This window comes from Poecilia formosa, unplaced genomic scaffold, assembly GCF_000485575.1.
Source record: "Poecilia formosa unplaced genomic scaffold, Poecilia_formosa-5.1.2 Scaffold70, whole genome shotgun sequence".
In the NCBI taxonomy this organism is placed as follows: Eukaryota; Metazoa; Chordata; class Actinopteri; order Cyprinodontiformes; family Poeciliidae; genus Poecilia; species Poecilia formosa.
The window spans coordinates 441704-469207 of record NW_006800009.1 but is presented as its reverse complement, the minus strand read 5'-3'; the positions used below and the strand labels follow the sequence as shown (position 1 = coordinate 469207).

At 39.4% G+C, this 27504-nt stretch overlaps 1 protein-coding gene and 1 long non-coding RNA gene across 4 annotated transcripts in view; one reads left to right on the top strand and one right to left on the bottom strand.

The window, feature by feature from the left end:
• col4a2 (collagen, type IV, alpha 2) overlaps positions 1-27504 on the bottom strand; it is a 54735-nt gene that overhangs the window by 26179 nt on the left and 1052 nt on the right. For all 3 annotated transcript variants that reach the window (XM_016673122.1, XM_007555364.2, XM_007555366.2), the window contains exon 4: positions 9233-9313. In XM_016673122.1, coding sequence (XP_016528608.1) covers positions 9233-9313 — 81 coding nt within the window. The remainder of the gene's footprint in view (positions 1-9232; positions 9314-27504) is intronic.
• On the top strand, positions 48-4458 carry LOC107836621 (uncharacterized). The gene is made up of 2 exons (XR_001662567.1): positions 48-907; positions 946-4458. It is a non-coding gene; the product is annotated as an uncharacterized LOC107836621 (long non-coding RNA).

Genomic DNA, 27504 nt, shown 5'->3' with positions numbered 1-27504 from the left:
GCTGCTTCTATATATGTTTTGTAATTGATTTATTATGTATTTTATTTTCCAAAGACAATTGAAACACAGAATATTGCTGATTTTTATTTCATTTTAAATTTGTACATACTGTAGGAACCTGAATATGAAGACTTTGTCACTTCAGCGTTCCCCGCACCCCCACAAAGCCAACAAGTAATCATTTCAAATAACTATCAAAATACTAATTATTCCACAGCTAAACAGCCCTATAAAACATTTGCGTAAAAACTGAGCACCTACAGCGAGTCGGCATGTGGGATAAACTCAAATCTCGCATCGTGCCTGTCTTAGAGGAGCCTGTCCAACATGACAGCCTGATTGTTTTCTTCGCCCTGATGTGGGCCTCCATTATAATCCCTGATGGTGAACATGGAGCTCGCAGTTTGCCTTCAAACGTTAAACTTCCTTCTGACTGCAAATAAAAAGCACCAATGATGTGAATGGAGATGAGCAGAGATAACACCGTTTTCACCAAAGCTCTCATGTTTTACAGACCAGACAGATTAGACGGTGATAAAGCACGCGGTGTGTGTGTGTCTGTGTGTGTGTATGGGTGTGTGTGTGTCTCCGTGTTTTTAAATGAAACATGGGGGAAGATAGATGGTACCAGGAGGTGTCCTCCAGAAAATAGTAAAGAAACCTTCAGAAAACTGGAATGCAGGTTATGAGGAATAAAATAAAACTGACCTTAATTTGTTATTTTTGAGGTGATTATGAGAAAGGAATGCTGATGTTCAGAGCTGCAGCCACAACATCAAATGAAATATTTAAGCTCCTACTCTGGTCATCATCATTTCACCTGTCCTTGCTTGCACACTACTTACGCCCTGTGCTCTGAGACGACGATAACACGAGCAGACTACAGGTGGTAAGAAGGTCAGGGTCTGTGTGTGTGTGTGTGTGTGTGTGTAGATACACACCCAGTTAAATACTGAACCGCTAAACCTTTTCCCTACTGCAATGGAAACAAGGTCACAGCCAGGGTCATTGAACGACTTCTGGATACAGAAACACAAAATCGCCACTTTTCATGTGCGCTCTACTCCTGTCTACACACACACACGCACGCACACACCCACGCACACACACACACACACGCACACACACACGCACCCACGCACACACACATCTGTTCAAATAATTCGCCTTCCTTCCTTTGGAAAATATTGTTACTGTACGCCTGTCATGCCTTCTGCTCTGAAATGACACAGATGCAGTTGGAAAACAACAGCTTTAGATTTACCGCTCTCCATTGTTGTGTTTAGACTGAGGAAGACACAAACAGGATTTCTGAACTTTGCGCAGAATAAATGTTGCAACCAAAATTTATCAGCTCCTTAATGTTTGTTTCAGCCTCATTCAGAACGACAAGGCCGTTCAGCGGATTGCAGAAGTGTTTCTTATCAGCTACATGGCTGCCGAAAGGCTTTGCATCGGCATGTGAAGACATTAAAGGGATAGTTCAAGGCCTTTGAAGGGAGGTTCTGTTAAAATGCTTTTAAGAAAGTTTAAACATGTTGTCTTACCTGCAGTAGATAACTATCTTATCCTTTGAAGGTACAGCTCAATAAATTAATATAAATGAAAGTTACATCTTCAAAAATGATTGATTTTTCTACTAATGTTGGTGATGATGGCTTACGGCTAATGAAAAGTCAATATGATTTCTAAGAAAATTATAAAATTTATACAATTAGTAATAACCCTACATTAAAGTACTGCCTTGAGACTTGACACAATTACTTTCCAGCAGACAAGGTCATTCTTAAAGAAGCTAGGCATTCACAAACAGCCACAAGAAAGTTGTGTGGAAGAAAAAAGTGTGGCCAGGGGGTAAAATCTGTATTGTTATTCTCCGTATAACATTCTTCACAAAACAAAAATTGCACACAAACTAAACGCAGTGTCTTGTTTTGGGCAATTGTTTCAATTTTAATTATACATCTGATCTTCTTCCTCTTTTTCTGGAAAATAATTAATGAAACTTGTTGAGACTTTTAGATCCTGCATCTGGCTGATTGTGTAATCTGTAGATCATCACTACTCCACTCCCTCAGCCTGTCATCTGCTGCTCTTGGTCTCGTTTTGTTTATTAAGTCAGTGCAGTGAAAACAGGTCCTCCTTTTTCTATGCAAACAATAGTCATGTTGTTCCTAGGCAACATCCATCTTCTAAACTATGAAGATCCGACAGTTTTAAAGGCCCCTAAAGATGGACTTTGGCTGGTCGAACCAGACAGCAACAAGAGAAACGTGAAGCAGAGCTACTGATTTCTGGGTTGGCCTGAGCTCGATCTGGAGCAGGATAATGTGCTCTTATGATGTTTGTTATATCAAATATGAGAAGCACAAGGTGCTGTTGTTGCTGTGGGACACACACATGTTTCAATTGTTTAAAAACCGTTGGGGTTTTATTCCCACCAAAACGCAGTGTATTAAGAACTTGAATTTAAATGGCTGCTCCTGTTGCTTTAAAAATAAATAAATAAATAAAAATGTTCTCCTCGCTCCCACTGAATACCACAAAACAAGGAGGGATCTGCAACATACATTAGTGGGTGTTTCCTGTCTAAATGGCAAAGAAAAGTCATAGAGATGGAAAAAGAATCGTGTTTCAGCTATCCCCACGTTCATGTTGATGCAATTAGAGAAGTACAATAACAAAGTGGCTCCTTCTGAATAAAATGCTAAAATGCTAAAAGTTTAAAAGATTAGATCTGCTGATGCACATGAGAGGTCAGAGCTGCTCTTTTTTCTTCCCGGCGTAAAGGACAAAACTTTGAATAGAAACAAATCATAATTCATCTTTTTTTTTCTATTTTCCCCCCCAAACACAATGTGAAACTTCCACTTAAAAAGACCAAACAGTTTGTGTTAATTAGCTGAGTTACATGACTTAATGTTTAGACTTCTAAACAAAATGTAAACTAATTGTTGCTGCAATGTCAACCTTTGACTCACACACTGTGGGTGTAATTAGGACCATTTCTGCTACATCTCACGTAATTTAATCATTATTGTGAGGCTTTTTTTAATGCTTTTTTCTACTGCTTTATTCTTTCACAAATCTTTCCATCTCGCAGCCAACAGCTGCTTTCTGTCCGTCAGTTTGAGCATCCTCTGTCACATTCCCTCCAAATCCACAGACTTATTTTCACACAGGACTCTGCCAGCCCCGAGATCCCCACTGAATTCCTCTTTCCAACGTCTCGGGAAGAGAAAATCCTCCCTTCCAAATGTTTTAATGATAGCAGCAGGTTGTTGCTTTGCTGCCCTCCCACAGCCTCACATGCATGAGTCTTTCTTTTTCTGTTTTGTTTTCTTAAATCAGGTTGGTCTTCCCTGGCATATTTAGCCTGAAGAGACATCTGCAGGAATGAACGGGATCTCGCATTAAAGGTGTACAACTATTGAACTGCAATCACCACTGCAAAATCAGTGCGTTCAAAGCTGCAGCTGCTGTGATATTATTTCACTGTTTTGTGTATTGAAGCTGCGCCACATTCACTGTCCTTATGTATTTATGGTTTCCAAGATCTATGCATGTATATACGGGTATTATCAGCCTTTAGTGTGCCACTCAGATTGTACAGATTTGCTTTTAATGGAACAAGGAAATGGGCCATTTATAGCAAAGGTCAAACTTACAGACAATCCTGTTCCCACAAAACAGAGGGAGACTATATGAAAAGCAGATCAGTAGACCGTCATTGTGCATGACTTCCTGTCTTTCCCTGTCCTGCATCACCCGAGGAAGCATTTCCCATGGTGGACGGCGTCCATAATAGTTGCCATGTTTTTTCCTCTGCTTTTTATTTTTTATTTTTTTTTTTAGAGTTTGTTTTTCTCTTCACGTTCACTGAGCTCATCCACAGGACGCGAGTGAGGCTTATTGTTTTCACCATAACAGCGGTAACTGTGCTCTCCCATAAAGGCCTGAAAAGGAACAAGCTGTAGTTCAGGTCATTATTGACGATTCATGTTGATCTGTTGTTCATGTTCTTTCCTTTCCCGTTTTGAGGCTTCAGAAACCACAAAAAGCTCAGTTTCACCGAACCGCCCACCATGCAGAGCTCGTGAATCTTTCACTTTACTTGGTCTGTAAGGATGCCAGGCTCTGTTAAACCCGTATTTCTCAGCTATAAAGCAAACCTCTAAACTGCTTTAATCATTGTGTCCATCTCAGTGCGCGGTTCCTTCTTCTTTTTTACTGTCGATCATGAATTCAGCCCACTAATGACGAAGGGAAACAATGGCGGCTTTGGGAGAGGACAGAGGGGAAGCTGATGTTTTTCTGCAGGCTGGCAGAGAGAGAGAGAGAGAGAGAGAGAAGAGTCAGGCAGCCAAAGTCTCCGTTTTCAGGCCTAAAGCAGAAAACTTTGTCAAAATAACACATTTGTTCCTCAGTAATGAATCGGCTTCATTGTTTTAGTCTCTCTGATGCTCTATTTTTGTTTTTCTGCCACTGTTTAGGCTTTTGATGTTTTTTTCACAAAAATTGTGGATATTTGAGAACGTTGTAATGAATGTTATATTTCCAGCCAAAATGTTGCTGCCACATTTGAAATCGTTCTTCAAAATTAATCTGACAAATAATTTTGCAATGCAATAACTGATTTAAATGATTAATTTCCCTCTAAACAATATTCATTTTTATGTTTTTTTATGTTACTTGTTTTTTTTTTATTTATAATAATTGCATATTTTTACTGCATAAATAAAATATAAACAAAGGATATGTAAACAAATATTTACAGTTTGGAGTATAACCATATGAGTATTGCATTGGAAATAATGAAGAGACCACTGGAAAATTATATGGGAAGGTTTATGTTTGAGTAAAACAAACGTTGCTCTTTTATTCTATGAACTGCTGACAACATGTCTGCGAAATCCCAAGCAAAAACTTTAGTGTCTATTTACAGAATATGAGAAATGGTCAAAATAACAAAAATGATGCACTCAAATAATGCAAAGAAAACAAGTTCAAATTGATTTAGAAACAAGGATACTGATGTTTTAACTCAGGAAGAACTCAGAAATATTTGGTGAAATAACCGTAAGGTTTTCAGTGGGGTTGGTTCAGCGCAGCGGTTTCTTCGTTTTTTTTTCCAGAGCTGTACATAAAGTTTCTTCAGGTGCTTTTCTTGCATCACACCTGTGTTGCTGTAAAATAAAGCCAAGGATTTAATGGTGAACTATTGCCATAAAGCTTCCACTTGGACAACTTTGGCCCTTGACAACGTTGACATACTTTGATAATCCGGCTCTTTTGATCGTCAAGATGATGATTTTTAAGCCAGAATTGCTTTCAAACAGGATGGAGCAAAACACAAATGCGTTTGCAGACAATTTGCTCGTTCTGTCATGTTTTTGTAGGAGCTGGTGGCTCTTGCAATGCAGCTGATGTAAAAGTAACAGAATAGAGCAAAAGGGAGATGGGAGTTTATTAATAACAGTAAAATAATATGATACTTGATTCTCTGTACATATATTTATTTAAATCTCTCTTTTTAGGTTATCTGGTAAGACAGGCAACATTCGGATCTAAATGTTTCCATGTAGTGATCAAAACCACATAGTGGACCTTTTAACAAGCAACCACTTTTTGCAACAGCTGTAGAAAATCCCAGCCAATCCAGACATCTGCAGCGGATCAGTATTAAACGTCCAGTGAAGCGCACGTCTCCATATCTCTCCCCCGATGGAGATATTTTCAACAAGACACGGTTGAGAAAAAACAGTGAGAAAAATGTAGAACCTATTTCGTTTGCCAATCTGAACAAGGAGATCATGTAGAGCAAAATAAAAACTTGTAAAGAGGACACAAGTTGCGTAAAGCTTAAGAAAAATGAAAATCTTGAATGTAGGCGGATGCAGGAACCGATTTTTGTTTTCATACATGAAACACAAATTCTTGCTAACAATAAAACCTCACTCTCGCCCATTGTTACTGAGAGACTGAGAAAATATTTCCCTTTGTTTCTGGCCAATTCTGGGCAATAGTCAGGAATACGGAGGAAGGAAGCGATAGGTGGACTGATGACCTCATTACAAGACTTTTGTGCCTTTCAGATGTGGAATGTAAAACTTCCTCACTCCTGTCTCTGTGTCTCTGAACAGGAGCTTCCTGTACACACGGCCAGAGCGCACTTCAAAGGTCAGACTTGCTGTCAAGCTCGTCCAGTAAACTCTCAGTGGATGACAAGGTGTATCTGAAAGGCATTCCTGCCCTCACTGCTGTCGTTTCAGAGGGAATCTCCACAGGCATGTTGATTTCAGACTGGAGATTTACAGCATCTTACGTCTGAACTGAGACATTTACAGTTTCCAGGAGCATTGTTCACGGGATAAGAGAAACAAAGGAAATGGGACAAATTTGTCACCGGGACAGCTTGTCTTTAGCCTGTTTTAAACGTAGGATGGGTAAACATTTAACTCAGTTCTAGATTCCAGTTCAAGTGTTGAAGCTTAAATTAAAGATGGATAAAACAAGATGTTTAAGTGCTTCATTTTGGAAGAGAGATGACAGAAAACAAAGACTTTTTCTACATGTTTATGTTTATTAAAGCTTTACTTCTCTTAAACTTATGGCTCAGTTGTGCTTCAGTAGACCTATTGCCGCGGCTCGTCACTGTTACCTCTTTACTGCTTGACGCCTTTACGTGAGAATTTATACAACAACCTCACAATTTCCACAAGGCATGCTGTGCATATAAATGCATAGACATTGTTGTGATTTATTTATCAAACAAATCTCATCAGCCGATTGATGGAAATATGTTTAAAAATCACATTAAGTTTGCTTTATGCCCTGGTGGTCTGCTGCCAACTATTAATGTCCCTGTCCTGCTGTTATCTTTTCACTTTTTATTATTATAGAAAGGACTCCTACATCAGTTCATCCGTTTCTTTTTTGAGCATTCTCCTCTGTTTTCTCTGCAGATGGGCAAAGACACTGGTTCAGGTTCTGTTGGAAGTTTCTTCCTGTGAAAGGGGAGTTTTTCCTCTCCACTGTCGCTGCGTGCATGCTCAAGTTTAGGACTTACTGTGAAGTCTATGGCATAACGCAAGCGACTATCTCCTGTTTCCGTCCAGAAGGAGTGCAAGGCAACGATTTGACACGATTTATACTCCTGAATCGGCGCAGTATAAACACAGTATGTACAAAATTTCCTTTCTTGTGCATCAATCTATTCCCTCTTTTCGAAGCTCATCATTCACAAAACAGTGAGAATTGTTCTGTGAGGTGTATCTGTGCTTTTTAGTGATATGAAAGCACATATACAGTCAAGTTCGGAAACCTTTTTGGATCAAGTTTAAAGTATCCTCAGGTCAGAATTCAAACATGAGGTTCTGCCAAAAGCAGCATGTAAAAAAAAAGAAAAAAAAGAGAACTTGTTTTCTCTCATCAAGTTCAAAAGAATAAAAAGCTACACCACAACTCATGTCGACACATTAATAAAAAAAAAAAATCCTGATTTGGGATGGAATTTCTAAATCAGGAAGCCATCTGCTCATATATGCATGAGCCAGATACATTGAATCACTCTGAGAATAACAGGAAGAAGCACTTCTGAGAAATGCTATCCATTGTAAAGGTAAATAATTTCAGTCTTTTATTCTTTAAAGGAAAAGGTCTACATTGGATATAAAAGCATTTCTTCTTTTTCAAACATGAGGTGAATTGGTGCAGAAAGTAGATTGTGGTGTTGAAAAGTCTTTAAGGACAGGAAACTCAGTCCAATAATCTGATGAAGCACGTGTCTGAATCAAAACACAGCCTTTAGTCATGCAGAACCTCCATTACTCACTCTAAGTTTGTTATCTGAATATGTTTAGTCTACGTCTGTCTGTCTGATTTAAAACCTACTTTCTTTTTTTGCTCTTACATTTTTTCCCCATAATCAGTCTCCCAACTCCAGATGGTCTCTGCTGTGATCCTTATTTTATTTCATAGGGTTTAATGATGTGAATTTCAACACTTTTCACAGCGTCACATTATCGACTTTACTCAAAAACTTTTCAATTTCCCAGGACATCGGAAGCAGATGGAGAGATTCTCGTTGCTCAACATGTTTACAACAGGTTACTGTGATGGTTTATTGATTAAATATAGTTTCTGAAACTGTCATGCACATTTAAAGTAGATTAAAGTGAAATGTGTCGTCGTGAACTCATGATCTTTTTCAGTTTGTCACATTAAAACCACAATCAGCAATTTTATTACAGTTTTTTTTTTTTTAGATTTTATGTTTCGGACCGGTGTAAAAGTAGTGCATAATTGCAAAGTGAGAGGGAAATTAAACTTTTAAAAACATTTTTTAGAACTTGAAACCTGAAAATTGTGGTGCACAGTTGTATTAAGCCCTCTACTCTCTGATAAAATAAAATTTAGAAAAGCTGTCAGTCAGGACTTCCACAAATCTTGTTTTTTATGGAAAAAGTACAAAAAGAAGACAATTAAATAAATCATACCAAGTCCAATGGATTATCTATAATAATGATCTATTAGAGGCTGAAAAATAGTTGATAATGAGGCAGAGGTCCAAAAGGACATCCATCAGAGCTACAGTGGAATGGTTTGGATCAGTTTATATTGGTTGTGTTAAAATGGCCCAGTCAAAGACCAGACTTGAATCCAACTGCGGACTTGAACCTGTGGCCAAGCCTGAGCAATTCTGTAAATGAATGTGCTAAAACTTCAGATGTGAAGAGCCGAAATAGAAACATCACATACAATGTCAGGTGTAAAATTAGTTCCAGACAGTATTGTTTCAGAGGGGCTTAAAAATGCAAACCATTCAGATTTGTATCTGCTTTTTTCCATTTTCGTAAACCGTTAAACCTTTTTTTTTTTTTTCAATTTCCCAAACATGCACCAATTTGCGTCGGTCTGTCGAAGGCTTAATTTGTAGAGTGACAAAGTGAGAAACACTTCATGGACTATAAATCTGTTTCCAGGGCTTTGTAGAAACCTGGCTTGTATTTGAAGAAGAAAGCATTATTTTCAAATCAACCAAGAGCTGTGTATATGTGTGTGTGTGTGTGTGTGTGTGTGTGCGTGTGTGTGTGTGTGTGTGTGTGTGAACCTTATTTGGTTCTCCGGACCGAAAACCAAAAGCTGGTGACGGTTAACTCACCCCTGAAGTAAGCAAAGGGAAGAAAGAGAAGCAGAGGGATGTTTGCAGAGCTGTACAGAAAGGACTTACCCTGGCACCCTTCTCTGGAAAGCATTGACAACCACCGCTGCAGTCTCTTCCCCCACACGGGCCACTGTGCTTCTTCCCACCCTGTCAGACACAAAGCAGACATTAGGACCTTTTTACAGTTCAGAGCAGAAATCTCACATATTCCCATCACCGCCACATGTTCCTGTTTACCACATCTGCAGCGATCCGTCTCTATGTGCAACGGGACGCAGTGAGGGGGGGGAGGGTGAGCTGTTGGTGTGAACAGCTGTGTTTGCGAGCGCTGCGGTTCACAAATGTCGCTCTGTTGCATCAGAGCGGCTGATTGCCACACAGCCGTCTGCACACTCGTTAGTTTGAAGTGGGATGTTTTGGTGTGGCTCAAATGAGTCATGACGATGTCGTAGAAATTTTGGTTTGTTGTGGCGCTAAGAGACACGACTAGCATGGTGACAGACGGGGACAATTCCTCCTCAGATCTCTGCATTCCAACCAAACCGCCCACCATCACAGGCTGATCTGTGTGAGACGTCACACACATGCAAACAGAGCCTGGGGTGTGCATAGACATGACATGATCAAAGAAATTAGTCACAGGATCCCGAAGGTCAAGGGAGTCAAGACCCTAATGCAGCTGAGATCACGAAAACCCAGATGGAAACGAGTCTGGTGCTCATTTACTTCCATTCTGAATACTGACTCAGAAATCTGATTATACCCAGTTGTGTGTTTGATAATGAGGTAATAATGCACAGGTGATGAACAGTCTGTGCTGCTTTAGGTTTTGTTACGGAAACTTTATTTAACCAGGAAAATACCGAATGAGATTGAAAATCTTTATTTCAAAAGTTTCCAGGACAAAACGAGCAACATAATCAATAAGCCGAACCAATCAAAGAACACAAACTTAATCGACATATTGATTAAAATTAAATTAGGGTAACATTTTCAATCAGATTTTTTTAGTTACTGGGGAACTCTTTGAAATTTTCTTTAACGATTTTTAGTTCCAGACATTGCGGACAGCTTAAATGCCTTTATGCAGAGCTACATTAAAATGTTTGATTTAACCGGTTTTCACACTAACTTAGTAAATTGGATACATCAATGTTGTCTCAATAAGATGTTTAAATCAACCCACCAAATTAAACCTGTAATACTTTCCATTTGTGACACAAGTGCAAAAAAATGCTCTGCATACTTTTAAATTGTTCTCTAACATTTTTCATTCGTGATGCCAGACAGAGAATATTAACATTACATCAAAATAACTCTTTCACATCTTTGTTTAAGGAGAAGAGACAAGACCGTTCAGTGTTTTGAACGTGATGTGAGTGTAAAGCGTTTACTGCAGACGTCACAGAAAAGTTCTGTCCCTCCCATGTCCTCCACCTACACACCCATACCGGAGCCTCCTTAGGCAGAAAATGCGCAAATACCTTCTCCTCTTCCTCGTTTATAAAATCTAAATGGTCACTTTATGCCCACAACGGCAACAAAGTGGAAGATAAAGAATCAGAATAATTCTCCCTCCTCGGTCTGCCACGTACAAAGACCACATTGAAGAGCACAAAAACCTCTTTTTGCTGCACAGCCATCGTCCTTAACGATCCCAGATCCCCCAACAAAAGACCCTCTTCCTCTTCTTATGGAATGCACAAGATGCCTTTTAGTTTTTTCCTCTCCCGTTGCATCTGAAGACTTCTTTTCATGATGCTGTTAGATAAAACTAAGAGTTTATATGGTTCAAATTTAGCCTGCGTCACTGATGCCAACGAAAAGGAGTCATTTTATCTTCTCAAAATGGATTTGTGATTGGGTATTGGGTGAAAAAGATGAAAAACGATCATCTGTTGCAGGAGATTAAAAAAAAAGAATAACGGTCACCTCATCGCAGTAAGGATGTAAGGCAGTCACGTCATGACCTTTCTCCATACTGAGGTGGAAATCCAAAACACAGACAATAGACTGAGTCACTCCCGGACGGACACACAAAGGACCAGCTCCCATAGAAGCAATTATGCTTCACCAAAAAAATGCAACATCAATTCGGCTTTGCAGTTTACGAGCTCAGAATAGCTCATGAAAGTCTCACCAGAAGACAATGGGACTGGGCAACAGCATCCTGTTTCCCCATCCAGAGGCACAACAACCTGACTTTTGACAAAGTCATGTCAAAGTGTTTTAGGTGTGACGCGATGGCACCGACATACCGAAACTTTAATAAATTCTCCCCATAAAAAATGTGAGATTACAACAAGGCGCGCAAACATTTGTGTCTTGATGCTCTGCAGGATTTCTGGAAACTATTAAATCATCGGGAAGCTATTCTGCAGCACTTAGAGTTCTCAAACTCTTGTCTGAGGCTTTTTAAGCTCTTGTGCTTCTTTAAGAGTATCAGTTCTGGGACTTTTAAACATGGACTGATTTTAACTCTTTTGCAGACAGCTCAATAATTTGTCTTCTATTTTTGCAGTTGATTTTATTTAATCTCTGTTTTATTTATTTACAATAACTACTGCTCCTCCAGAGGAATTGGACCAGTAGATGTGGGCCACCGAGCCACGGGTGTTTCAGAACGCCGTCATAAATCTGGCACCAACACTCCTGCATGTCAAACTGTAATAACAAAGGACCAAATCACAGTCTAAACAAAGGAAACCCGACAAATCTACCAGATGAGACTGTATTCTTTTATTATATATAAATAACATTCTTTTTATCGTCAGACAGATTTTGAGATGATAAGAGAAAATGTCTGTGATCAGATTTACTTTGACTCTTCGTCTACATCATCTGGTTTACAATGGGATCCTGCTGTGATTATAACTTCTTCCCATGACGCATGCTCTGCTTCCCATCAGCAGACCTGCAGATTTGGACACCAGTGTCACTCTCTACGAGCCTGAACTTCAACTTGGACAATCTCGACAAGGAAGAAATAAGGCCCCGGTGCAAATTGGTGCTTTAAAGCTCGATAAATATCTGTTGAGATTCACACGGAGAGGCCAAATGTTTTCCGATAAAACGTTTTATGCTCAAGTGAGAACAAAGACTGAGCTTTTTCACCACAATGACAAGAATGACGAACTTTCAAGCACAAGAAAACTCATTAAAAGGAAAGTGAGTGTTAGTACAGAAAGTCACATGTCATTCAGAGGAAATCAACCATTTCCTCTGAAGAAACACAACAGAATTTGGTAGATACAGCTGATTGCAGTCTCACAACAACTACATAGAATATACTGTCTTAAATGATGATTTGAAAAAATTAAGCAACTAGGATTTATGCTTTAAAAGTAGGCTATGATTACATTAAATTACTGCTGCCTTGTACGTGTGTTTAAGTGTAAATGAATATGCCCATATTTGCCATTTCACGCGTAGTTCCCAAGCTTTGGCTCCCTAAGTTGTAACAACTTGCTTTGTGATGATGGCCTACATTGTTTGTGCTTTTTGGAAGTGCTCATGCTGTTTGGATTCATTTTTTGTTTTTATTGCTCTTTATGGCTGCACTGCTGCACAACTACAAGAATAAAACCAGCTGAGTCAATGTCAATATTTCCAATTCTCCAAAATATACTCTCTTAGGGTTGTTGTGCATAAACAGGACCATAAAAGACAAAAAAAAAAACAAAAAAAACAAAACAACACAGCTAATATTGCACTTGTGCAAAGAAAGACGAAAATGACTAATCTTTACTTTAACATGATATAATTCTTCTACATTTATCTTTTTTACTTGGTGCTGAACAACACAAACAGACATAATGACAGCTGGTTTGTGTGGATTGTCTGTGGTGAGTTTCAGTCACTGTGGGTACATGAATCACTGCGTACTGTGTAGATTAGGTTGACCACAGACAAAACCGCTTCCCACCACTTCCTTTTAGAATCAAAATGCAGCCAAAAACGACAACGAGACTCAGGTGGATGGGCAGGATGATGACAAAGACAAGCAACACACAAACAGAACAATTACAGACAAAACAAACTTGAAAGATGTAAAAAGCAGGGACATTACTGTCTACGACCTAAATTTAGAGAATTTCCTATGACTCCCATGACTTCAAAATTGTCTCAAAGATCCCCAAAACAAGAAGATTTATTGTAGATCAGTGAAGCCAGAATGCCATACAAGCATCCCTGACGTGATTAGAGAGCAGATTTGTAATCTCCGCATAGCTGAAACAATTTGCAAAAATAAAGAGTGTTAGATTAGTGTGGTGCATAAAACCATGGGAGATGTCATAAACCAGGCAGATGTGAATCCATCAAGCTGACACAATGTTGCACATTTCTCAGCTACCCTTCAAAATTTTAAAACATCCTACAGAAGATATAGCCGTCGAACTCGAAAACACATCCTAGAAACATGAACGCGCTCGAAGCGGTTCCTGACTGTGAGGATCCCGATGAAGACAGATTAACTTTTCACAAAGTACAATCTCCACCAGCAGATCTTCTGACTGAAATGTTCGGGATTCCTGTTTGTCAGACAGATAACGCCACATTTCACAGTCTAAACGGTCACAGATCAGCCTTGTTAGCACATGTGAGTCTGAAACGATGAGAACGATGAGCTGGTTCCTCAGTTTTCACACATGGAAAACCAGATAGGGAAGCATAATCACCGTTTTGAGTGCAGACTATCAGATGGACGGAGATCACAGACTGCTGTCTGTGAGGTTGACTTTCTGAACTTCCACAACACACACGATGATGAATGAGACACAAGAAAGGTGTAAAATATATCTGCACTGATGAGTCACAGCCACAAAAGACACTAAATCACGTGAAAAGGTCCATAAGTAGTTTCTCCTTTTATCTGTCTGCCATTAACTGCACTTCCGACTTTTAACCTTTAAACTTCAACTTTGACCCTGAGGAATGTGTGATTATCAAACTGAAAAAAAAGACATGAGCAATTTATTTACAAGAGGAACTGAAATTAGGGAAAGACAGCACCAGTTCACATTAAGACAAATTTGACACCAAAATCAAAGGCAGACATTGATCTTGATAGGTGAAGGCAATAAATCAAGAGATTTGCTTTTTGTGTCTATAACAGATTAGATCCCAATCCAAGTATCTATTTTTAAATCCATCCAGCAATCACTTCCGAACAAGACACAAACTATTAACAACTATCTCAAAGTACACAAGCAGCATGTGAAGGTCATAGTTTAAAGAAATATTTCACATTTATACTCTTGAGCATTTAATCTGCCTGTCTTTTCGTCCAAAACCTTAGCAGAAACAAAATATTTCTTTGTGTCATTTGCTCTGTTGTGAGCATGAAAATTCACTCACCTCGCCTTGGAACTGAAACCATGTGACCCATTTTAATAATTTGGCTAGTAAACATTTAACCACAAAGGGACATTCATACAGCTTTTTTCCCCTCAATTCCCAGAAAGTTAATCATTAAACATGATGATGTCATGGCAGTTGTACAATCAGATGAACACTGAATTTCATCCCACCAGAAACAGTGTGAGAACAGCTTAAATCTTGTTATGCAGACACTCTGTGTGTGCTGATGAAGATTCACTCACCTCAGCATGCTGAATGCTTACAGAAGCTTAGAGAAATGTAAAACTCAAGGAAGTTTGACCTACTTTCTGACTAAATCAGCTAATGATCACTCAGCCAACTGGGGGCATTCATCCCCAGATGGTAAGTAGATTTTTAAATATGAGGGAGGAAAATACGGCGGTGACGTCAGAGCAAAAGTAATATATACCTTGTCTTGATGCAGTTAAGCACAGCAAACATTGAACTCTGTATTGCAAACACCCACTACACAAAACAAAAAGTACAAACAAATATACAAATACTTCAAACACACAAGACATCAAGTCCCAAAAACTGTTCCTCATCATCCCACTTTTAGACCAATGTAACCTGCATTTTCTGATACATCAGCATACATGGCAAGATCTGAAACTGTGTGATATCGGCTTAAAAAGACAGAACTGCATGGAGTGCCTTTTAAGTTTGTGAGGAGAATGCATGTGATGCCGAGACTAAGCATTTGTTACTTCCATCTCAATGTGTCTGTAGAGGTTCTTATGCTTTTGTACAGAAAAGTATCAGCCCGTTTGTCAGAGCTATGACGTGCCAGGGTCGCAGCTGCCCTCCGTCACACTAATGAGACAGACGTCAAAGAGAACAAGCAGGACAGTTCAGGATTGGAAACACCTGGGCTACATAAAGCTCTTAGAGGTGTCACAGTGTTGGTAACACATCTGTGATGGAGGCATGGTGTTACATTTGACCAGACGGGCTTCTGCACTACATCATCCGCTGTCTGATACTCCCTTTACCAGCTGAAAACCATCTCTGTAACATTATTTTATGTCCGTCCATCCTTTATCTGAACATGTTTGTTCTTGCAGGGTAGAAATGGGAGCGAGTGTTTATCTCAAGAATTATTTTACATAAATGGTGGAAATTATTAGAAGGAACATGGGTCTCTTACCCACAGACCCATTTTTAACACTTTGAGCATTTTGTATCTTCTTGCCATTTCTTCACCTGTACAAAGCTCTTAATTCATGATGTGCAAATAAGCAATCGTACTCAAAGTTCTTGAGGCGGTTTATGGATTCCTTGTGTTCAGAGTAAACCCAGAACCACATCAGGAGCATTCTGAGAAAATAATGCTGGTTGCTGTTTTCTGGGCAAGTTCTTCGTATGTGGGTGGGGGTAATTGTTTCCATCAGAGTGCAAGTCTTGTGCAGATGCTTGGTCTCAACTATATAAAATAACGACTGAAATTATGTGGGGGTTTTTTCCACTGAACATATTCTACACAGGGAGGTTGGAAGATGCTTTCAGTTTTGTTTTATTATGAAACATTGTTCTCAAAAACCAAAAGGGGAAATAGAACAAAAACAACAAAATTTTAAAACTGGTTGAAAAATGGGGAAGCAAGTCAGAAGGGTGAGTTTATACTTTCTGCTCGTGCTTTCCTTCCGGCAATTGATCTACAGTGGGCTTTAGCAAATAATCACATTTTAACTTTAGCGCGCACACACACACACACACACACACACACACACACACACAAACCGAAACATCAAACATCAGCATGTTTGCGTTGGCCTACTTAAACTTGAGCAAATCTTGATAAACACATGGGAGCTGTCTAACTGCCTTCTTAAGGTGGAAATCTTGTGGAACCCATAATAAGCTTTCACGTTTTTTTTTCTTTTCTCTTGATAAGCAGCAAAACTCCTTCAGCTTCCTACTAAAGCCTCTCTCTCTTCTCCTCTTGGAAAGTTTAAGAGCTGCTGTCTCTTTGTGTCCCAATCTACCTACAGAAGACAAGAACAGCTACCCTTGCTGAGACTTGAACCAAGAAGGCCATAGGAGGAGAAGTTCATCGAAAAGCTGTTTGATCAATAAAGTATATATACTCACACTTGTTTACATTTTGTCAAGTTGCAAGCACAAACTTGAAATGAAAAGTTTGTGGAAAATGTTTCACAAATATAGTTACTGCAAGGTTTTTGTATGTCTTGGCCATGTCTTTTTTGCAAACTACCTCAAGCTTATTGAGATTGGCAGGGAAAGTGTCTATAGTTGTTAATTTCCAGCTATAGCCACTGATTCTCAATTAAGGTGAATATTCCACCTTAATGTCACCACGCTTTGGTGTATTGTTGCTCTGGCGCTATTTATGAGTCATTGTCTTTTCCCCAGTTTCAACTGGATTTCTTCCAGGATTGTCCTACATTCAGCTCCAGACATTTTCCCATCATCCCTGATCAGGTTGGCTGTTCCCGCTGAACAAAAGCATATTCACAGCCTGGTGTTGCAACAACATCATCATTTCGCTGTGCAGATGGTGGGTTCAGGATGCTGCGCAAGGAGTTGAAATACTTTCACAAAATTCTAGGAAATATAGTTTGCAACCCTAGAACAAGGTAAACCACAGAAACATAGCATATGTTCTGAAATCTAAGCAGAGCAGTAAGGGAGAGGGAAGAGCAGGGTCAGTGGGTCAGGTCACCCTGCAGGGTGCAGGACTCCAAAGTAGAACATGAACCGGAGCAAAAGACAGGGCAGCGCAGAAACTCCCAAAGTGCTCCAGTGGCTGAGCTCCAGCATAAACACGGCTCTGGTTTCTGCCCCGGGCCGACAAGGCTCGACCTTCCTCTCCAGAACTGGCCTCAGGTCGAACAGAGACTTCACTCAAGATCCCTGCGGACCACTCTTTTAATCAGGACTTCCTGCGACAAACTGAACTAATTCAACCTGGGATTAGTCACGTTTGTGCTCTGGACTCGACCAGCTTGAGACATTTTCATTTTGATAGTCCCTCTGCTCACAACGCTAATAAGATGATCTACGACAGATGGGATTTATTCGTGTTATGTGAAAACATGAGAGGTCTGAGAACCACTGCTCGTTGTTCTAAAACAATAAAAGTCTAAGAGATGATCTGGCAGATAGACTTAGAGATTGTGATAGGCAAAAATGAGCATTTTAGGAATCAGTGGGGGCGAATCTAAACATTGCAACGTTTTTTATCAAAGTGAATCTGTGTGTGTTGTGTAGCGTCGTAAAACAAAACAAAAAAAATATCATTACTCCATACAAAAGGGCTAGTTCACATTAGTCTAATAATTCCACTTGAACACTTATAGTTTAAAATGTAAAATATCTTGACTAGTCAAGTCTTTACACCAAGACTGAAGAAAATTTCTTTAAGATGTATAAATCTTGATTTGAAGCAAAAACGGTAATTTTTAATGCATTTTCAGGACTTGGACATCTTCTAATTGTCTTAAGCATTGAAACTGAAACATGTGGTCTGGTTAAAGATAAGCTGCATAACTCTACACTGATTACAGATTTTAGAAAAAAGGTGATTATGGGTACTTTTAATCTGTAAAAACAAAACAACTGTGAATATAGCTTTCTCAAAAATCTTGAAATATCTTTTGTTGTTCTTGTATATCATGTATCAAGTCGCCTGCAGTTGTGTATCCACTGGGGGTTTCCTATTATTTTCTTAATTTTTGTCGTCACATTCACATTAAAAATATCTGTAGAAACGATCCCTGTTTGTGAGGATGTAATTTCTAAAACATCCTGGTTGAGAATAGTCAAAGATCGCACCAAGAAAGTTACAGGAAAAAAAAGATATAAAAAAAAAAAAAACCCCCGACAATCTCTCAACGTTCAGTGCATAACCAACAACATACTATATATATATTAATGGTGTCTGTCTGCCCTTTTCTAATGGTGCCCTGGGCAACCGCCCATATGGGCTGTAGTGAGAGCTGTGTCTGTGTGTAAGATTCAGCTATTTGTATGATGGAGAAGAGTTAATTTTCTTGGCAGCGGTCATGTCTGGCCCCAAGTATCATGACAGATCATTAAATAGCTTCAGAGATATAACTGTCTGGGCTGAAGTGGTAACAGACGTCTAAGAGAGAGAGAGAGAAATCGGACATGGTAATGTTATCACAAAGTGTGCATTATATTTTGTTAACATTCCTCCCATGACAAGAAATAATTCATTCCCATCAATTAGACCACAGCTGGGACGGAAAGTAGTGGTTTTTGTCATTCTTCCAGGGGACAGGACATTGTGAAAAGCACAATGGGAGCAGTGAGCGCCCTATCCTGATGAGACATTGCTGCTTTGTCCTGATTAAAGTTCTCATAAGCCGAAATAAAAGCCCCCGTTTTAGTTTTAGTGCAGAATCACCATGAGTCAGTCTCAAACAACTTACAGGAATGAAATCAGTGTGCGAGCACCTGTTGAAGCCGGGTGAGAAAATCCAGGCGTTTTGTGAGAACAGAGTATGGATTCGCTCTCTGTAAACACAGCTTAAGCAATCCTTCCATCTGAGCTCACCCAAGAGTCTCACCTCCACTGAGGACAGACCCAAAGGCAGACAGAAACGCACGTGTTCGAGGAGGGCACGGGGAAAAGGAGGCCGCTGAAATGTGAGGAGGACAAGCTGGGAGAGGAAGAGGGAGGACAGAGTGTCTGCCAAGTCTCCTCTTCAGGGATACGCGGAGAACGCCAGGGGACACAATACGACACAGATACAAACCAGCAGAGGGACGAGGCTATAAAAGGAAGTGAGGGACAGTGCGGCACTGAAAGACTTGAAGCTTGGGAGGACGGGGAGGACGGAGACTTTGGAATCCTTTCAGCGCCGTCTGATGATGGGACCCCTGTGTCCCTTCATGAATCACTGCTGCAGCGAAGAAGAGGAAAAGACAGCAGCGGGTATGCAGTGTAGGTAGCATAGAGGGATTTTCCACTGAGAACCACTAACTTTACATCCAAACGTCACTCCAAGACAAATAAAGACTTCTGGAGCTGGTCCTTCTCACGCATTACTGGAAATAAATGTGGACAAAGAAACCAAACATAAAGCTCCAAAATATAACTGTGTTGCTTCTTTAACACTGAGAGATGCAGATATAACAGCAATAAATCTCTTTAAATAATTGTTGTTGTCACTGTAAAAGGTTTATAGCAGAGGTTGATTATCATGGGTGTCATAAGTTGGTTACCTTGAAGTGGACATGCATCGTAAAAAGCCAATCCATTGCCTAACAAGACGGTACAACATTATCTAGAGATGTTAATAAACCTTTGCAGCGTTTTATGTTTTAAGAATATTAACTGTTTCAGTCAAGGGCTGCAATTTATTGCTGATTTTGTGGTTTGGTGCTGTCAGTTTAGCAACTTTATGCTTCCTTTATGTTTCCTTCTTTAGATGATATTATCTCATTGGCCTCAACAAGAAAAGGACATGATGGAGTTTCAAGTAAGCAAGATTTTTCATGAGCCTCGAGACTCAAAAGGAAAAATTATGTTTGCCTTTTGCCCAACATGGTTGATGTAAAACTACAAATGGGACTTCTTATGATTTTCTTCCAACATTGGCTTCAGATTAGTGATTAATCTGATTAATGCTCCTCTTGTTGCGTGTCAGTTTAGGTCAGAGGTCTGCAGTGACGAAAGTGAATCTTCTGAGTCTCCTAATAACGTTCGCTTAAATTGATAAAGAACTAATTGATGTTTTAATTGTAGATATAACAACAAATGCGAGTTTGTGCTGAATTTTCAAAACAGAATGACTCTAAGAGTACCAGTAATCAATATTTCGATCAGATTTTCATGGGCCATCATCTTTTTGAACTGAGAAATGTGTTGCAGACTCCTGTTTTAGATGGACTGCTGCGTCTCGGTAGGTTTGTAGTTGTGTCATATTTTCAGATGATTGATTGGACACTGGGGCATGAGATGTTAAAAGCGTGGCATATTGTTGTATGTCCTAAACCTACTTTAAACTTCTACATAACTTCATCCGTGGTTGTAGGAGCCATTTATCTTTTCTTGTGTTTATGGCCACCAGGGGGTGTATTTGTCTGAAGGGCGGTTGGATTAATTGATGTGATTCTGTTCAGGTGTTGGTGATGGGAACAGTTTTCTATTGTGCTTCATTTGGATTTATGTCGGATTCATGTGGATCTAAACGGAAATAGTAAGACAATGGATACTGTACGGAAAATAAGTTACTTTAATATAAGTCAAAGTGAAGATTGAGTGCATGTAAAAACCAGCGCCTACCAGGAACAGCAGCCAATAGCCTAAAATACAGGATTTTAGCTGCTACAACGATAAGGTTATGTCTTGAGGCACATTAATGATGTTTGTTCACTAATGTTCCTAATGTGAGGAGATGAGAAAAAGTTAAAATAGTGAGATTTCTTTTGCACTGTATCATCTGAAACATGTTCTAAAGAACTTGTTGGACAGAGTTTACACTATATATGTACGGCATAGTAAACACTGACCAGGGGTCGTGCCTGACAGTAACCGCACCCCTCTTCCTTTTCCTGTTAGTAGCCCCCTCTGAATGATCAATTTTCTTTTAGCACATTTCTGCATGCACTCAAGATGTTTCCCATAAAGCCGAACATCACTGAGCCCAAACACTTAAACACACATACCACAGCTTCTGCACGCGCAAGGAGGAAAATGAGGTTCACGCATTCTGCTAATGAGGAAGAGCCACTTCTAATTCTGTTCTTCTAGTTGCCAACAATACAAACGCACATTATTTGCCCTTCTCAATCTACGCCGTAGCGCTTGGTGTTCATCGTTGCACATGCATTCTTGTTTAAGAAGGATATTTGTACACCGGTGGGGCCGGCGGCCAAGTGCAACAAGTCTTTCCTCTGATTGACAATGCAGTATTGCAGCAGAGACTAATCAAACAATCAGCACCAGAAAGTCACGTTTTACCAAACAATAAAGGTTACCTCTGAGCTAACGATACATGCAAACAAAAGACACACATTGTGTGCAGTCGTACACACATCCAAGCACATGCTTGCTTATCAAAAAGGCAAAAATGCAGAGAGGTCACAGGGTTCGTCTCTGACGTGTGTCCAAATATACGAGTGGAAACAAATTGCCAGGCTTCAGCCTCTTGCAGTGCAACACACGGATTGATGCGTTTAGCGCACGCACACACACACACACACACACACACACACACACACACCCACACACACACACACACACACATATCAATGTCAGGGAAGCCCTACTGTTCTCATCCCAGGCTGTAGCTTCCTGCATAGCAGCACAATGGGTTCTTCCCTTGATTGTGACAGCCACTGTTCTGGCCATGTTTCCATTTTGTTATCGTAGGCAGACATCGCCCCCTCGCCCCGGAGGTGAACCTTCCTCCCCGATAAAACAGTCACACTCAACAGGTCGGTCACGTGTCTGCTTTCCACTGGGCGAGGCTATCGCATGAACATCTCTCTTTCACACACCGAGAGAGATTTAAACCTGCAGGTCAATGTCAATTGACCTGCGAGCAATTGACATTGCATGGATGTTCAAAAAATAAAAAATAAAAAAATCCACTCTGACCTGCATTTATTTTCACCATGTGGCAGCAAAAACTGCACACCTAGGAACAACATCCATCACAATCATCCACTTAGAGACGAGGGAGGAGGTTAATTGTTTAAGCAGACGTCGCTGCGAGGCTTCCAGGTAGAAAACCGCAGCCAAAAAATGTCTCTTCCTCAGACTGAATTTCCACAGTCAGACGTCCCCTGCCAGCATCGCCTCCCAAATTCCACCACGCACACACTCTCACGCACATTTTGAAATCTATTCACAAACACATGAAATCACATCAAAGCCTCTCAAAACGTTATGAAGCATCCTGTTAGCATTTCTGCCCCGAGAGCCTTCCTTCCTCTGCCAACAGACGCTGATAAACGATATGTTTCTGCATGTTGTTTGTGTGTGAGTTGCGGGTGGGAGTTAAATGCATACATGCAATCAATTTTTAGCGTTGTGAGTCTGATAATTCAGTTTTCCCACCACAGTATACAGTGTAAATTGAATCTGGCTCAAAGGGGCAGCATACTTCAAACAGCGGGTTCAGAAAAGTGTGAGAAAAACATTCGTAGTGCAAAAAAAAAGGTCCTGTACTTCCTCAGAGGAGGGATTGCTGCAAAAACAATCAAAGAAATCAACTTGAACTTTGGCCACTTGAGCTTGATATGTTTATTTGGATGGATGTGACAAACCTAGGAGCTAAATACAAAAATACTAAAAGTCAGTGTGTTTTTATTTTGTCCATCAAATTTGAGTTCAAAAAGTAATTGCCTTTGGTTATTGCAGATCAGAATTGATATTTTTTGACAATTTTTGGAGCTGACTAAGTTTTTTATAATCCAACAGTGGGGGCGTAAGGTCTGATCTAAGCTAGACGTTGTCAGCCACCAGTTTCATTTCAGGGCTTGTGCGACAATAACTCCAACAAGAATGGCAAGCAGAAGTTTTTATGAGGTTTTATTTCCAGTTATTTTAGCAGTACTTTTTATGACAGCAGTCTTATAAACTGAAATCAGGTGATCCAGTGAATTATTCAGTCTTGCAGAAATCAGATTGTTCGGTCCGATTCAGATCAGATCCTGAAATGATTCTGATGCTTTCTGGACAAAACACACAACAGTTTTTTAAACAATCCAGCAAAGATGGAACCTTGTGTTTGAGTATTTTTATATTACTCATTTTATTTGAGCGGCTGGAGAAATGCTGAATATCCATTTTCGGAAACCTTCAAAGTTTTTATTCATCAATTAATCAGTCGATGTGGAAGCCTGGTCTCCCTCTTCTGTTTGAGGAAATCATTGCATACAATATTTTCATATACACTATTTTAGTTTTTCTTAATTGCAACTTACTCTTAAAATTTTTTTAAAACATTGCTGCAGTTTATGCACTTCTGTTGTGGCCTTAATCAAGAATGCGTAAACACGAATGAAACACGTTCATCTGTATTTGGATACATTTTATAGTGACGTGGCAAATCTTTTTCTGTTTTAGCTCCAATTTAATGTGCGGTTTCAGAGGTTTAAGAGTATTAAAGGTAAGAAAAGATGTTAACCATTGCTGCAGTGAAGAAGTGTTTGCCTCCTTACAGATATCTGTTTCTGCTTTTACACCATCTATTTTTTTGGCATTCTTTTAAGGGTTTCATTTAGTCAAATCAATTTTATTTACTGGTAAATGCAGCAAATACAAAAAGTAGTAGTTGTCATGTTTCATTTGCCAACAGGAAAAGTTTTCTAAACCAACCTGAGCCTGTGTGAAAAGGCTCAGGTTGGTGCAACCTAAAAACTGGTTGTGCCTCCTTTGGTGGCAACAACTGAAATCAAGTGTTTGTGCAAACTCTGGTCCTCTGCTCTGAGCAGGAAGGCTGCCATTCATTGGTAGACCTCCTGGTGTGCTTTGGATGGCTGGTTGCTAAACGTTTCTCTAAGCTGATACTCCAGTTTCTACCTTATCTGAGTAAAAGAAAACAGTATTTAAATGTATTTTGTTCATTTGCATAAGAAAGATAACAAAGAGCTCGGCCAAAAATCCCCAGCACACATCTTCTGCATGAGCTTCAGCCAAATGCTGCAGAGTCGTAGACCACGACCTTTTGGCTACGCCGTTCCATCTGAATCCTCAACTAATCTGTGATGCGAATGACACAAATATCCATAAAGGTGGTTTTCTTACAAACCAGATTTTTCCCCTTTTCCCTTTTTTTATACCTATTTTTACAATGTAAACATATCTTTTCACCTGAAAGTATCAAGTTATATCTTATAAAGTTTTAATTGTTGAATACAAATTTCGGGTTATAAGACTGCTGTCATAAATAAAAAACAAAACAAACAAAAAAGAAACTTGTAAAATAACTGGAAATAAAACCTGATGAAAACTTCTGCTTGCCATTTTTGTTGGAGTTATTGTCGCGCAAGCCCTGAAATGAAACTGGTGGCTGACAATGTCTGGCTTAGATCAGACCTTTCATCCCCACTGTTGGATTATAAAAACTTAATCAGCTCCAAAAATTGTCAAAAAATGTCAATTCTGATAATAATAACCAAAGGCAATAACTTTTGGTTTGTCTTGTGATAAAAAAAAAAAAGAGGTCAATATTTATTTCTCTTCTTGCAAAAATAAAAAGCTGCTTATGGGACAAATGAAGATAGTCAGAAAACAAAATTACGCCTGACCTAAAAAAAAAACTACGATAAGGAAAACTTTGATGTAGAGATTTCCGTTCAAAGTAAAGTGTTGGGGTTTGTATCCAGGCATCAAAGTACACAACTACAGAAATAATTATCTACGTTAAACAAGATTTCTGTTAAAGCTTGCCAAAGAAATTCAGATTTCATCAGCATTCTCTTTGGTCTGTCGATGTTACATCGAATATCCTGCACTGATAATTTATCTGCAACAGAAAAACTAAAAACTGATTTTTGATCTTTTAACAACTACTATTTCATTTTTTTGTGTGTCAAAAACCAACTGCAACAGCATAAATAGCAGTCTCTATGGCATCTTATTTAAATGTTTTTAAGTTTATAAGCCTCTATGAAGATCAACAGACCTAATATTTTGATCTGATCAATCAACTAAAACATCCGTCTAGGCGCTCACCTGCTAACTCAGGGATTTTACTGATCGAGAAAAACGTGAGAATCACGACTGGAACAGCCATGAGAAAGATGTCTGGAGAACTGCAGCTTCAGTGAGCGCAGGAATTCCAGATCTAAATTGTCACACAGAAACAGACGGTGGGAAATGGCTGTACACTGGCTTGGTTCAAAGAAGCGAAGCTGTCCCACGAGTCAGATTTAAAGTCTGATATTAAACTGGAGCATATTTCAAAAGCGGAGCTTTCAAAGTAAGAAATTCTGAGACAGACAGGAATCATCAGAGAAGACGCATCGTTTGTTTGTCTAACTGCATCACGTATCTCGTAACACACAATCGGTTCGCACCAAGAAAACGAAGCTGTTCTTAAGCTCTTTTCATAGTCATCCATTTGATGCTAAATCCGTCTGGAAAGAGCACGAGTTGTGCTAAAGTAAATTTATCCAGTTGACCCCAGGTGTGCTAAAGAGATGCTACACAACGCACAGAGGAGCTGCGCTGTGTCACACGCTTCTAATCAAGAGCTAGGCAAATTTGATAAGAGCCGGGGACAACTGGTCTTTTCATCAGACTCAAGAAAATAAGTTTTCATCTGAGAGCCTTGGGTATGATATTAAATAACTTGGAGAGCAACCAGACAGCTGACACCCGACACAAATAAACAGCAAATACATTCACATGGTGCTAGTCAGTACACAAAGCACATGTGGATTTCTGCGTCACGTTGAGCTCGATGATGAGCAAAGTTAATAAAAGCTACAGGACAACAGGGAGTCAAACTAACTCTTTTATTTTATTACAGTGCAATAGGAAGTCAAATATGTAGAAGTAATCTACAAAATGTACATTTTTGAGTATGTCTCCATTTTACAATCTATTTTTATAGCGAGGGGCGACACAATGCAGCCAGTTCATGAGGAGAGGTTTGGGTTTATTAGAATGAGGTTTATTTTAACCACATTCCTGGGAACAGTAGAAATATATATTTTTTATTTTTTACAAATTGTGTTTTACAGGATCTGAGCAGAATGGAGTCCATGTTTCAGCAGACTTAGCTGCATTATTCTCAAAGTACTTCCAAATTATTAAAAGGATTTGTTTGCTTAGTCGTGTTTTTTTCATCCTGTTATAACTGAGTGTCATCCAGTCAATCTTTGTCAACCTAACAGGGCAACTCAGGGACTATTTCTCTCCTGATAGTGAATGATTAGTAAGACAGACTTTGTTTTGACTAAAAATGACACGGCGTTGTCATATTGCAAGATCTTGTTTGCACACATAGTTTTGAGGTATTCACCTGAAATATGGGATGTAAGCTCTCTGGTTTTTTTTTTTATGCCTGAATAAGTTTTGCATTTAAAAAAATGCTTATTCAGGTCATTTATCTGAATATATAAAGCTTTTTTAGCCACACCAAACACTCAAAACGCTTCACACTCCAGCCAGATCCGCCCAATCACGCTCACAAACACACATGCATATTGATAAATTGATACACAGATTGGTAGGGAACTTGTCCTGACATGCCTTGTCCAGAGACGCATCAGCATGTGACAGGAAGAGGCTAAAATGGAACCAACAACTTTCATATTGCAAGATGTCTACTCAGATAATAGACGTCCATCATCTAACGAGATAATGTTAGACGATGGATAACGACTCAGATGATTTATATAAACTCAAAATGACAGCAGCTGGCATTTTACTCTCCAGGTTTGGAAATAATTCACAAGTCTACCATTTTTTCCAACACACTTTACTGGTATGTGTGAAACATTTCCCCTCAATACAATACATGGTTTGATTGATGCTTATTTTCCCCAAGTTGTACCATTTTATGTTAGCTCTTGTTTTTATTGGTGGTGTTTCTGACCTGAGTTATGACCATTTAACTCTTATGAAGCTAGTGATGGTATTAACTGAAGACACAACGTAATGTCCATACTGTAGATCAGGCATCTCAAACCCCAGTCTCTGAAGGCTACTGTCTTGCAAAACCTTGTCGAGGTTAATTGCTGAAGAGGTAATTAAACACAATTGTTGTTTTATTTCAGCAACATTTTGCAGTTTAAAGTCATACAACAGCCTCTTGATTAAATTTAAGCCCAAACTTTTACAAGGTTATTTCAAAAGTGTTATAAAGGACCTAAAAGGACAAGAGAATGGAAATACATTTTATTTAAAAGTCTTCATTTACCTCCGAGAATGCATACACTAAAAAAACTCAGCAAGTTACCATGCAGGAGGCAGAGGTTATGACCTTCCCTTCGCCCCCCTCTGTGCC